This window comes from Capra hircus, chromosome 2, assembly GCF_001704415.2.
Source record: "Capra hircus breed San Clemente chromosome 2, ASM170441v1, whole genome shotgun sequence".
NCBI lineage: Eukaryota > Metazoa > Chordata > Mammalia > Artiodactyla > Bovidae > Capra > Capra hircus.
In genome coordinates, this window is record NC_030809.1 from 20,727,555 (window position 1) to 20,741,864 (window position 14,310).

The 14,310-nt window shown below is 51.8% G+C and overlaps 1 protein-coding gene across 1 annotated transcript in view; it reads left to right on the forward strand.

Moving 5' to 3' along the window:
• The window catches only part of IRS1 (insulin receptor substrate 1), a 64,497-nt gene continuing 54,579 nt past the window's right edge, over window positions 4,393-14,310 (forward strand). Inside the window, exon 1 of the mRNA XM_018058864.1 lies at window positions 4,393-8,476. Coding sequence (XP_017914353.1) covers window positions 4,748-8,455 — 3,708 coding nt within the window. The 5' untranslated portion in view covers window positions 4,393-4,747 and the 3' untranslated portion in view covers window positions 8,456-8,476. The remainder of the gene's footprint in view (window positions 8,477-14,310) is intronic.

Here is a 14,310-nt window from a genome sequence, read left to right on the forward strand (position 1 = left end):
TGGTAAATAACCCGCCTGCCAATGCAGGTGATGTAAGAGATGACGGTTTGGTCCCTGGGTTGGGAAGTCCCCCTGAAGGATGACATGGCAACCCATTCAAGTATTCTTGCCTGGAGAATCCCATGGACAGAGGACCTTGGTGGGTTACAGTCCATAGGTCCCAAAGAGTCAGACACGACTGAAGTGACTTAGCATGTGCATGCACGCACGTGCATACACACACACACACTTTAGTTATCAATTATTTTGTATCTCTTATTAGCCCACCAAGACTGTAAAAAGCTGCTTCTTTTTATACTTTTCATACTGTCTTGCAGAGTAGGCATTCAAATATTGCTTACTACTGAGAGCAATCTTAAAAAAAAACCACTAAAGTTAGAAAATCTATACAATTTTATTTTGCTCCAAGCATCATTTTAAATTGTCCAAACTAATTCTAGAGTTGGTAATATTTAAACAGCTCCTCCAGTTGCGATCTATTTCACTGAAATAAAGCATCACTTTGATATAAGAAATACTTTTAAATTTTCAAATGGTTAGTTGACCCTTCAGCCAACTCAATTCTCATTTTGGTTATTTTTGCCAGTAACTTATACTTCTGTATGAACTTGGTTTGATCCCTGGGTTAGGAAGATCCGCTAGGGGAGGAAGTGGCAACCCACTCCAGTATGTTTGCTTGGGAAATTCCATAGATGGCGGAGCCTGGCGGGCTAGAGTCCATGGGGTCGCATGTCTCAGACATGACTAAGAGACTAATAACTGTCACACTTTAGCCTGTTATGCAAGTCATCTCTGAGTGTCCTATAGATGGCAGCATTGAGCAATAGATTAGTATTTGATAAGGATGCTGTTTTGGTTTCTGAGAATTTTCAGTTGGGAGTCAATTTTTCATACAGTATATTTCATATAGTACACCAAAAGACTAACTTAGCATAGGCTGGCAGGATAATACTTATACCTGCTCAAAATTACTTCAGTTAGTTTCCACAAAAGCATCCTTTCTATTCTGTATCTAATTCATATATACATTTCCAGAGTTAGCTCAATCCACTAATAAAAGAAAAAAGTAAAGAAATATGAATTACTATAGTATAATTTTAATTAACTATTAAACACCTTTAACATTGGTAGTAAAACATCAGCAAGTAGGAAGAAAGAACAAGAACATCTTACCATCAGTGATTATCTATGATGGGAAATCCATTGATTTGGGAAAAAAAAGTCAACAATCTGACTTATTTCATGATTTTAATGAATATATTAGCCACTGAAGTTGTGCTTTTAGAGATCCTTTCCCACAGAGTTTTTTTTTAAAAAGCTTTTATAATTAAAAAAATAACATTTTTATATGATCAAAATTCTAACCTGTGAAGATTTTTCTAAAATATTTGCAAATTAAGTTGATCTTTCAGATCCCTCTTTCTCCTAGAAAAGAGTATTTTGTTTCCCATAGAGGTATACTACCTTCATTTACCTTTAATTTTGAAGGGCGGCATCATTTCTAAAGTAAATGGGTTTGGATTATTTTTCCTACAAAATGTGAAATATTCTCCACCCCCACCCTGCGCTAAACATCAAACCTGTAAAAAGCCATTTGGTCTTAGATTACATTGTTACTAGCAAACAACACTTTTACCTTTTTCCCCCTCTCTCTCCAAGGGTAAAACCCCACAATTACTTTACTACTAACTTCAGACTTCCCTATTCGCATTCCCTTCTTCTACTCTCCGTAAAACACGCTATTCCCTCAGAATCCCAGTCACTGTCATTGCCGCCTAGTTACCGGATTACATCTGCTATTTATAGCTTTGCTGTTGTGGGCACGTGTGCCCACATCACCAGGCTGTCAGAGGGAGAGAAGGGTGGGCTTTCAATTCAACAGCGTGTACACAAATTACAGATGAACAAGGCTCAGATGAGGCTGCATGATGGCAGGGAATAAGAAGGTGAGGGAAGAAATGAAAAGCTCCCAGGCTTTGGTGGGGTGTAGCTCCTCTACAGTTACCGGCTACCCCTGTTCACGTATCACACGCTGCTGAATGGCGCCTTTGGTTCTTTTTCTTTCTTTTTTTCTACTACGCTTTGCAACCTACCTTGGTACCCTCACCCTCTCTCCCCACCTCCCCTCCTGCAGTGCAAGGTTTGAAAGACAGGCAGCCCCACCAATCAGCAGGCTATCCTAAGAAACTCTCCCCGCCCCTCAGCCCGGTATTAGGCCCAGGCTGGCTTCTCCGCAGCCCAGCGGGTCCTGCCCAGCGCATGCCCAGCGCCTTCACTGCCGCGAGCATCGGGCAATGCTCGAGAGCTGGCGACTAGGCAGGGTCTCCTGCGCGGTGGGGGTGGTGGAGACCCCCAAACGGGCCAGGACTGGGGTGGTAAAATAAGATAACGTGAAACAGATGAGTCATTTTTTAAAGGGTCCTTAATGATTTGTAGATCACCTTAACAAACAAAAAACTTTGGGGAGCGTTTGCTTGTGGTGATTGATACCGCAAGCTAACAGCCTAAGAGTCTCCGCAAGTAGACCCAAGCTGCTGACCTCTGCTACCCAAACACCCATTTTCCTGTACAGCTCAGCTGGCACCGTCCTTGTTTTCTCCCGATTATCCTTGTAGTCAAGGGTAAAAATTTTATGGGGTGGTTCGATGGGTGTGGAAGCTGTGTGTGAAACAGACACTTCGGCCAATGTTTACCCAGTAGGGTTTTGGCCTTACGAACCCTCTGTAGGTCCCTAAATTTTTTTTTTTTAAATCACAAATAGGTTTCGGAATGTGATAAGGGGCGTCTCATTTTCTCCCCAAGCCTTCACCCCCAAGGTGTGACTCCCCGACCGCTCGCTAGGATGAGGCGGGAGTGGGATGGGGTGGGGAGAAGCTGTGATATTAACATTCTCTCCCTAATAGATCAGCAGCTAACCCCACCACTCCGGACACACGACACTTCCCCCGAACTCTTCTTGTTTGGGAGTGACCATAACCTCCTCCTTCCCTCCCCCAGTCGCTGCCCTTGGGCGTCCCTCTATTCTTTCGTGGTACTTCACTGCAGCAAATTCGGGGATTCCAAGGTGAAAGGCTGGCCCGGAAGTCCTTTAGTAAAACCTCACGAAAATACAGATAGCACCACGGCCTATCGCACTGAAACTGAAATCCAGCTTTTAGATTTCTAGGGAGGGAAGAAAAAAAAAAAAAAGCCTTGACTAGAAACACTCTCTCCCGAGGGGCTTCTCTTACCTGTTAGGTAAGATCCAGCCCAGCTCTCGAGTCCCCTCCTCCCCGGGCCCTCCCACGCAGAGCCCAGTAGCCGCAGTGCCCCCCCGTCGCCCCCCACCCTCACTCCTGCGTCTTCCCGGGTTCGCCCCCCTCCCCCGTTTTCCCAGACTCCCCTCGTGCTTTCGGGGAGACACCCAAACACCCCCGCCCGCTCCCGCGGCGGGGATTCCTGCGGGCCGGGGGGCGCCCTGGGTGGCGCGCGACGAGGCCGGCTCTGAGCCCAGGCGGCCGGCCGCGTAGGGGCGCTGCCCGAGCGCGGTGCCGAGGCCGGGCGCGGGCGCCTCTGCGGCACGGCCGGGGGGCGGAGAGGGGCGGGCGCGGGGCGGGCTCGGCCGGGAATGTAGAGACCCGGGCGGGAGCCTCCCGGCGGCGGCGGCGGCGGCCGGGCTGCGGAGCGCGGAGGCTCCGTCACGTGTTTTTTTCTCCTCCCGAGTGAGACGGCGGCGCGGTCGGCGCGCAGAGCCAGACGCCGCCGCTTGTTTTGGTTGGGGCTCTCGGCAACTCTCGGAGGAGGAGGAGGAGGGAGGAGGGGATAAGTAGCGGCAGCGCCTCCGGGGGAAGAGGCGTCTTCCCCCGACTCCTTCCCCAGCCTCCCCCTCGCACCCCCGACCCCCCCCCCCTCCGCCTTCGCCTCCCGCCCTCGTCCCCTCCCCTCTTCCCCGGCCGACTGGAGCGAGGGGCAGGGATGAGCCTGTCCCTTCGGCGCGCCCCCAGCTCCCCAGGCTGCCTAGTCGCGTTTCGCGTGGAAAAGCCACTTTCTCCGCCCGCCGACATGGGCCCGATCGGGGGCTGCAGAGGACGCGTCCGCGGGCTGCGGCAGCAACAGCAACAGCCGCAGCGCCGCGGTCTCCGCGATTGAGCTGGTATTTGGGCGGCTGGTGGCGGCGGGGACGGTCGGGGGGTGGGAGGAGGCGGAGGAAGAGGCGAAGGAGGAGGAGGAGGGAGAACCCCGTGCAACGTTGGGACTTGGCAGCTCGCCTCCCCCTGCCCAAGGATATTTAATTTGCCTCGGGAATCGCTACTTCCAGAGAGGAACTCCGGAGGGAAGGCGCGCGCGCGCGCCTGGAGGGGCCAGACGAGGACCCACACACACACACACACCCCGCCCGCCCGCCCGGGCCGCCGCCTGCCAGCGCCGGTCTCTGGCCCCGGCGGCGAGAGATGCATCTTAGCTTCTTCCCGACCGCGGCGGCTGAGAAGAGACTTGGCTCTCGGGGGATCCGGGCTGCACTCGCGCCGGACGCGTTGCCTCTCCCCCAGGGCATAAAACGCCAGTAAACTCGGGTCGGGGCTATCTCCTTGGCGCAGCTGCTGCGTCCTCCCTCGACCGCCCCTCCCCGGCGCAGAGGGCGGCGTGGATTTCGGAGTCGGGGTTTCTGCCTCTAGCCCTGTTTGCATGTGCGGGGCCGCGGCTAGGAGCCTCCGCCCCCCACCCGGTTGTTTTTCAGCGCTTCCCTCTGCTCGGCGGCGGCGGCAGCATGGCGAGCCCTCCGGAGACGGACGGCTTCTCGGACGTGCGCAAGGTGGGCTACCTGCGCAAACCCAAGAGCATGCACAAGCGATTCTTCGTGCTGCGGGCGGCCAGCGAGGCTGGGGGTCCGGCGCGCCTCGAGTACTACGAGAACGAAAAGAAGTGGCGGCACAAGTCGAGCGCCCCCAAACGCTCGATCCCCCTGGAGAGCTGCTTCAACATCAACAAGCGGGCGGACTCCAAGAACAAGCACCTGGTGGCCCTCTACACCCGGGACGAGCACTTTGCCATCGCGGCAGACAGCGAGGCCGAGCAGGACAGCTGGTACCAGGCCCTCCTGCAGCTGCACAACCGTGCCAAGGGCCACCACGACGGGGCCGCGGCGCCTGGGGCGGGAGGCGGCGGGGGCAGCTGCAGTGGCAGCTCCGGCCTCGGGGAGGCCGGGGAGGACTTGAGCTACGGGGACGTGCCCCCAGGACCCGCCTTCAAGGAGGTCTGGCAGGTGATCCTGAAACCCAAGGGCTTGGGTCAGACAAAGAACCTGATTGGCATCTACCGCCTCTGCCTGACCAGCAAGACCATCAGCTTCGTGAAGCTGAACTCGGAGGCGGCGGCCGTGGTGCTGCAGTTGATGAACATCAGGCGCTGTGGCCACTCAGAGAACTTCTTCTTCATCGAAGTGGGCCGTTCCGCAGTGACGGGCCCGGGGGAGTTCTGGATGCAGGTGGATGACTCCGTGGTGGCCCAGAACATGCATGAGACAATCCTGGAGGCCATGCGGGCCATGAGCGATGAGTTCCGCCCTAGAAGCAAGAGCCAGTCCTCCTCCAACTGCTCCAACCCCATTAGTGTGCCCCTCAGGAGGCACCACCTCAACAACCCTCCACCCAGCCAGGTGGGGCTGACCCGCCGCTCGCGCACCGAGAGCATCACGGCCACCTCCCCAGCCAGCTTGGTGGGCGGGAAGCAGGGCTCCTTCCGCGTGCGTGCCTCCAGTGATGGCGAAGGCACCATGTCTCGCCCTGCCTCAGTGGACGGCAGTCCTGTGAGTCCTAGCACCAACAGGACCCACGCCCACCGCCATCGAGGCAGCTCCCGGCTGCACCCGCCTCTCAATCACAGCCGCTCCATCCCCATGCCTTCTTCTCGCTGCTCGCCTTCCGCCACCAGCCCCGTCAGTCTGTCGTCCAGCAGCACGAGTGGCCACGGCTCCACCTCAGACTGCCTTTTCCCGCGGCGGTCTAGTGCTTCTGTGTCTGGTTCCCCCAGTGATGGCGGCTTCATCTCCTCCGATGAGTATGGCTCCAGTCCCTGCGATTTCCGAAGCTCCTTCCGCAGCGTCACCCCAGATTCCCTGGGCCACACCCCGCCCGCCCGGGGTGAGGAAGAGCTGAGCAACTACATCTGCATGGGAGGCAAGGGGGCCTCCACCCTCACTGCCCCCAATGGTCACTACATTTTGCCCCGGGGTGGCAATGGTCACCGCTACGTGCCAGCCGCAGGCTTGGGCACGAGCCCAGCCCTGCCAGGAGAAGAAGCAGCCGGTGCGGCAGATCTGGATAATCGGTTCCGAAAGCGGACTCATTCTGCGGGCACCTCGCCTACCATTTCCCACCAGAAAACCCCATCTCAGTCCTCTGTGGCTTCCATTGAGGAATATACTGAAATGATGCCCGCCTACCCACCAGGAGGTGGCAGTGGAGGCCGAGTACCCAGCTACCGGCACTCTGCCTTCGTGCCCACCCACTCCTACCCAGAGGAGGGTCTGGAAATGCACCCCTTGGAGCGGCGTGTGGGCCACCACCGCCCAGACACCTCCAGCCTTCACACCGATGATGGCTACATGCCCATGTCCCCAGGGGTGGCCCCAGTGCCCGGCAGCCGGAAAGGCAGTGGGGACTACATGCCCATGAGCCCTAAGAGCGTGTCTGCCCCACAGCAGATCATCAACCCCATTAGACGTCATCCCCAGAGAGTGGACCCCAACGGCTACATGATGATGTCCCCAAGCGGCAGCTGCTCTCCTGACATTGGAGGTGGGCCCAGCAGCGGCGGCAGCAGCAGCGGCGCCGCCCCTTCTGGGAGCAGCTATGGCAAGCTCTGGACAAACGGGGTAGGGGGCCACCACTCTCACCCCCTGCCACACCCCAAACTTCCGGTGGAGAGCGGTAGTGGCAAACTCCTGTCTTGTACAGGTGACTACATGAACATGTCGCCCGTTGGGGACTCCAACACCAGCAGCCCCTCCGACTGCTATTATGGCCCCGAGGACCCCCAGCACAAGCCCGTCCTCTCCTACTACTCATTGCCAAGGTCCTTCAAGCATACCCAGCGCCCTGGGGAGCTGGAGGAGCCCCGGCACCACCAGCACCTCCGCCTTTCCTCAAGTTCCGGTCGACTCCTCTACGCTGCGGCCGCAGAAGATTCCTCTTCGTCCACCAGCAGCGACAGCCTGGGCGGGGGATACTGTGGGGCTCGGCCAGAGCCTGGCCTCCCACATCTCCATCATCAGGTCCTTCAGGCCCATCTGCCTCGAAAGGTGGACACAGCTGCCCAGACCAACAACCGCCTGGCTCGGCCCACGAGGCTGTCTCTGGGGGATCCCAAGGCCAGCACTTTACCTCGGGCCCGAGAGCAGCAGCAGCCGCCCCCGTTGCTGCTCCCTCCGGAGCCTAAGAGCCCAGGGGAGTATGTGAATATTGAATTTGGGAGCGATCAGCCAGGCTACTTATCAGGCCCGGTGGCGTCCCACAGCTCGCCTTCCATCAGGTGTCCGTCCCAGCTCCAGCCAGCTCCCAGAGAGGAGGAAACGGGCGCAGAAGAGTATATGAACATGGACCTGGGGCCGGGCCGGAGGGCCACCTGGCAGGAGAGCGTGGGGGTCCAGCCGGGCAGGGTGGGCCCGGCGCCCCCTGGAGCTGCTAGCGTGTGCAGGCCGACTAGGGCAGTGCCCAGCAGCCGCGGCGACTATATGACCATGCAGATGGGCGGTCCCCGGCAGAGCTACGTGGACACCTCACCTGTCGCGCCCATCAGCTACGCCGACATGCGGACGGGTGTCGTGGAGGATGCCAGCCTGCCCGGGGCCACCGCGGACGCTCCCTCCTCATCCTCCACGGCCTCTGTTTCCTCCACTGCACCTCCGGGAACAGGGGAGCTGGCGGCCCGCTCGGCCCTGCTGGGGGGCCCGAGCGCCTTCACGCGGGTGAACCTCAGTCCCAACCGCAACCAGAGTGCCAAAGTGATCCGTGCCGACCCGCAAGGGTGCAGGAGGCGGCACAGCTCCGAGACCTTCTCCTCTACGCCCAGTGCCACACGGGTGGGTAACACGGTGCCCTTCGGAGCCGGGGCTGCCGTCGCGGGCAGCGGTGGCGGCAGCAGCAGCAGCGCCGAGGATGTCAAACGCCACAGCTCTGCTTCCTTCGAGAACGTGTGGCTGAGGCCTGGGGAGCTTGGGGGAGCCCCCAAGGAGCTGGCCCAACTGTGTGGGGCCGCTGGGGGTTTGGAGAATGGTCTTAACTACATAGACTTGGATTTGGTCAAGGACTTCAAACAGCGCCCTCAAGAGCGCCCACCTCAACCGCAGCCTCCTCCACTCCCGGCCCCTCATCAGCCTCTGGGCAGTAGTCAGAGCGGCCCCACCAGCCGCTCCAGCGAGGATCTAAGCGCCTATGCCAGCATCACTTTCCAGAAGCAGCCAGAGGACCTCCAGTAGCTCAACTGGACATCACAGCAGGTGCGTTTCATGGTGACAAAGTAAGAAGACAAAACTACTTTTAACCTGGTGCTCGGATTCTGTGCCCCAGGGCCCTTCCCTCTCCTCCCTCTGCTTCTGTAGGGAGTGCACTCCTGGGAGGGAGAGGTCTGGGCACAGGAGGGGACATGTGCCTGATGGTTAGATAAATCTATAGGAGCAGCCACTCCAGAGGGCTTTTCCCCTTGAGATTCCCAAGTGAAGTACTTTAGTATTTCCAAGACATATATCCTGTTAATGCCAGTTCTGAGGTTTGTGAAGTTCGTTTATAAGAACCTTGATCTCCTTATGGAAGTTTTCTTTTGACTATATACTGAGGTCAGTCTCTAGAAGGGACAGTTCTACAAAAAACGTTTGTTAATCTAGGGGCTAAGCCCTTCATTTAAAGGTAATTTCTCAGAGCTCTTAAGGGTGATCTTATCAAGTTGCCCTGTGTACTTTAGTTCTGTGATTTCACAATACCAAGGCAACATAAGTAGTAGTGGGAAACATCAATTTTTATTCCTGTTGCCCAAAAAAGATTCAGAAGTAAGAGCTTGCTTTAGGCTTACAGATTTAGAGAAATAGCTGTCTGTCTATGGCTCTCTTTAAAAAGTAATTATTGGTGACATTTTGTTTCTGAATGAAGATTTATGAAATGTTACCCACACATGGACCCATCACCTCACAGGCATGGCTGCTTTTACACAGTGAAGTCTGCAAGCATCTGGGACCCATTATTGAGTTAAGAGTTATGAAAATTCATCCCACCATGTCAGCCTTACAGTTGTCTGTTCTTGCAAAGGCCTGTACAGAGAGAGACCCCCACATAGATCATATGGGGGCTACTGTACATCTTCTGTAAAATTACTTAACATTTTTACTTTGAAAAGAAATATTAAGTCAGGGAGATGGAAGAGTTTGGTTTTCATCTGCATTGAATGTAAGGGCTAAACCTTGTCCTTTTTGTAGTATATTTACTGTTTACCTTTTAAGTTCTAGAGTGAATGCCTCACTAAATGTTGAAAGTTGGCTTTGGGTCTTCTGTGGCTAAGGCTGTACTGAAAATGAAAAACATTTCTAATAGGAAATTAGCCTGCCCTTCATTCTGTTGAGCCTTTTTTTCTGGTGGTCATAATTGTGGGAAGAGGAGAGGAGTATAGTTTGCAAATAATGTGATGAGTTGGCAATGTAGATGTTTCCAGCATTTGGAAACACTTTATTCTGACAAACATTATCTTGTGATAACCTTTTTATATATGTTTCATCAAATGTGCTTTTACATTATTCTTCTTAATATGTGCCCATCCATAAGAAATTCATGTGTATATTGGGTTCCTATTCCTATTGATTCTACTATTTGACCCATATCATTTGCTGTTTTCTGGAACAAGGTGCAGGTATAGAAACAATCAAACTAAGATTTTAGGGGATATATATTATGCAAAACATTTATTTGATTAGTATTTAGATTTATATTCATGATTCCTTCTCTAGAAGAGAGATTTAATTGTGTGCATCAACAGTAAAAATTTTGGTTGTTTCAAATGATGTTTTGGGACATGTGGATCCCTCTAACACTTTAACTGTTTGTGTTGCAAAGTTTCTCATTTATAAAAGAATGGGAATTTGAAGGGGGAAAAAAATCCCAACAGAACCAAGATTTTGATTTTAAAGAAGAAAGAAGAGGCTAAGAAACAATAAGTGTTCCTCACCTGTTTTCTTAATTTGATCAGGGTTTTTTTTGTTGTTGTTTTTGAAAGTAGAATAAATAATATTTTGCTTTGAAGGAAGTTGACCAAATAAAGTTTTCATTTTTCAAAACGGCTTTAAAATAAAATCCTCCTTTTATGGAGGATACATTAAAAACAAACCAACCCAAACAAAACAATCTTCCATTCTTAACTTTCTGAGGGAAAGTATAATATTCTGGAACAACCATATAATCATTCCTTAATAATTTTGGAGCAGCAATAGACCAGCAATGGACAGCACCATGCCAGAAAAATCCTACAGTGTGTATTTGTAAGATGTAAATGGAGAGAGGTGAGGGTGTGTGTGTGTGTTTTAAGTGAGGCACCAAATGCTACTTGGCACATTTACATCTTGAATTCTGCTTGTTTGCCTTTGCCCTGTTGCCTTTAAATTTGTAATTTAATAGGTAATTATCATATGAAACAAAAAGAAATCAAGCCTGTCTGTGGCAAACCCCTTTGCCTGGGAAGGAGTATGTTACTTTGTGAAAACGTTGTTTTCCTAACTTCTCAGCAATTGCTATCTTTGCCTTTCCTATTTCTCAGGTAAAACCTAAAGCAGGAAAAGGAATGAGGGGCTTGGAGATGTGTGTGTGCTCTTTCCCTTAACCCCTCAATTTAATCGTCTCTGCTTCTTGAATGTTTTTCACCGTCTGTTACAGGAGAATGTTTCTGAGGCATTTAGCGCAGGTGCCCAGGAGTGTTGGTTGCCCTTGATTCACCTTCTGTCTGATCACCTTTTCTGTTTCTCTTCTCCTCTCTCGTCCATCCGTGTCTCCTCTGGGTTCTAACCTGCTGTATTTTTTTTTTCCCCCGGTACCCTCCTCTCCCATCCCCCTTGTTTCCCACCTCTTATTTCATGTTCCTGCCATTGTCTTTTTTTTTTTTTTTTTCTCTCTCTCTTTCTTTCTCTTTGGCTCCATTTCAGAATTTCGCAGTACTTGTGGCCTACTCTCCCCAGAGAGTTAATGGAGAGCCCCAAAAGCAGGGCAGAAAGGGCACAGCAGCCAGCTATCTTCAACCAGCGTTTACCTCAAGTTTGTTTTGTTTGGAAACTGCAGCCGGGCAGGTAGAGCAGGCTTTGGCAAAGACATAGGCTCCTGCCATTTATTTTAGGTCCCTTTTTTTTTTTTTAAGTCATTTTGTTTTGTCCCCTTGGAAAAAAAGTCCATTTTTCTTTCTTCCACTGCATTTCCTAGTCGAGATTTCCAGGACTCCTACCTCCAAGTCTGCCTCTCATCTCTCCTTCCCCGTCCCTCCCTCCTGTCACCTCGCTGTGTGGCCTTTTTGTCTGGCACTTTCTCATCTCCACGGTCACCTCTGCTTCTTGCGTGCCTCTCTATTTGGCGCTTGGCTCCTCCTCCCTCCTGCAAGCCCTTTTTGGCCCCGGGATGGGGGGGTTAGTATCGAGGCGGAGGCTACTCTCAGACTCCCACCCGGTCCGCCGGTTGCCCGAGGGCGCGGGGGCGGTCGGGCCCCTTTCCGCGCACCGCGCGTGGTGGGCGGTGGCGGCGGCGGCAGCCGAGCCCTTGGCCCCAGCAGAGCGCGGCAGAGACTGGCCCAGAGTGGGCGGGGCATCCGGGCGCTGATTGGCCCCCGCCAGAGCCAATCAGCGCGAGCGCAGGCCCTGCTGCAGCAGTGGTGGGGAGGGGCCTCGGGTGAAGGGGGTCGATTGGGGGCCCGTGGTCCGGGGTCCGGCGTGGGCGGCGGGCCAGGCATCCGGGCTGTAGCCTACCGCTCTCCCGCCAGCCCTTCCCTGTGGAGCCGGGAAAACTGAGCCAAACACACGCCCCCTCCACCCCCTTCCCGGAGGATGTTGTGCACTCGGCCCTATTAGTGTGCATCCAGACCAGAATCCTAAGAATGAGAAAGTCCAACCAGCCCACTGACAGAGGCCGGAAACGCACACTTCCTCTTATATTTAATTGAGAAAAATCCAGGCCGTGGCCATGTGACGCGCCCCATTTTGTTTCCCTCCTCTCTTTACTACGGTTTACTACTACTACCCGTTCCTGTTCCTTCACCTTCCCAGGAAGCTACAGCACGTGGCTTAGGAGTGATTGGGTTGGCTCAGGAGTTTTCCATTTACTTCTCTTACTATTGGGAGGGAGGAGAGAAAAACAAAACAAAACATTGGAGTAGAAAATACAAGTGCTGTGGCAGGCACCGTGTGGGGATCATTCGGGAAAACACGTTTGGCTTGAATTTGCCTTGGAGTTAACACTTAACTGAGTGCTTGCAGTTTGCAAAGCACGAAGCTAGGTAAGATCAACAAAAATTGACCATCCTAGGCCCTCAGGAGTTCCCGGTGAAATGAAAACATCTGATACATCCTTTCCAGTCGTGAGAATCTAGAGATTCATTATAAGAGCTTGGGTAGTGTTCCTTACTGAGCTTGGAGGTAATGCGGCTTGCTTCTAAAAACCGATTTTTTTTTCCCCCCACCAGTGACAGCTCATCAGACAGGCTGGACGAACTGATTTTGAAAGTTTGCTAAATTTGTGTTGTGCTCCCTCAACATAACCGAACTTCTCTGCGCTGTATAACCAGATGAAATTGGAAATTTGTTCACATTTGTCTTTTCTACAGTAAAGAGGGAAAATAACAAAGAGGAATTCCATGGAAGTATTTTCTTCTCTCCATGCCTCTCAAATAAGTATTTCTCAGCAGCCAGCAATCACTGTTGCAGTCGCTGAATCATAAGCCCCAAAGGCAGCATTTTTCCTTAGGTGTCGATTGAAACATCACAGGTGAAAATGTAAGGAAGTAATTCTATGCCCCCTGAGTAATTCTGTGCCCCAATACTGTGAGCAGGTGGGAGCAAGCTTCTCTGTTCCAAAAAACTTTGAGCATTTCATAATTTTCATAATTTCTACCAATGTTTGGGTAGCTTTTTATTTTTAAAAAAATCCATAAAAATTTCACATATTGGCTATTTATCTGATTGCCCCCCCACCCACTCAAATAAACACTATTTCTAAGATTGTCTTAGGGTCACACAGAGTTGGACACGACTGAAATGACTTAGCAGCAGCAGCAGCAAGAGACTTGGAATTCAAAAAGGCATACTTCCCTCCCCTCTCCCTATTCTTTTCTGTTGTTGTTGTTTATCAAAATTCCTGGAAAATAATTTAACGCCATCTTGAATGATACAATGGAAAGAACAGTTTCTGGGAACCAGAGATCTTGGGTTGTAACACAGCCTGTGTCCTTTGCTAAGCCGGGTGACCTTGAGAAAGTTGCTTAATTTCTCTGGACCTATTTCCTTTTCAGTAACTTGAGAATTTTGTTCTAAATTATTCTAACCTCTTTTGCAGCTCTAAACATAGTGATATTTTGTAGAAAATTACAGATATTCTTTAATGGGTCAGTTGTAATGAGGGTTCTTTCTGGAGAAGCTGTTGTTGGGGTTGTAATGAAGTGCTTTAGAATATTCTGTCCTGTTCTACCTTCTGAATCACTCTTTTGATTTGATTCAGGACTGATTTCAACCTCTTTTATTTGGATGGAGCATTTTCAGGTTTTAACAGACCTTAAGACAAACCTTCCTGACTATACCAGTCTAAATTTTTAGAACTTTCTCTAAACTTAGTTTGGCTCCTCTCCCTCCTCCCCTTTTAAAAATAAAATTTATGTAAGGATGTAACTTGGGGAAGACTCTTGAGAGTTCCTTGGACAGCAAGGAGATCAAACCAGTCAGTCCTAAAGGAAATCAGTCCTGAATATTCATTGGAAGGACTGATGCTGAAACTCCCAATACTTTGGCCACCTGATGTGGAGAACTGACTCATTTGAAAAGACCCTGATGCTGGGAAAGATTGAAGGCAGGAGGAGAAGGGGATGACAAACGATGAGATGATTGGATGGCATCACTGACTTGATGGACATGAGTTTGAGCAAGCTCCAGGAGTTGGTGATGGATAGGGAAACCTGGCGTGCTGCAGTCCATGAGGTCACAAAGAGTCAGACATGACTGAACTGACTGAAGGATGTAAGTTACCTGCTGATTCCTTCACTTTAAGGTCAGCTGTCGGAAGCACCCCTCCCCACCTGACAATATGCTGCTGTTTAGTCACTAAGTCC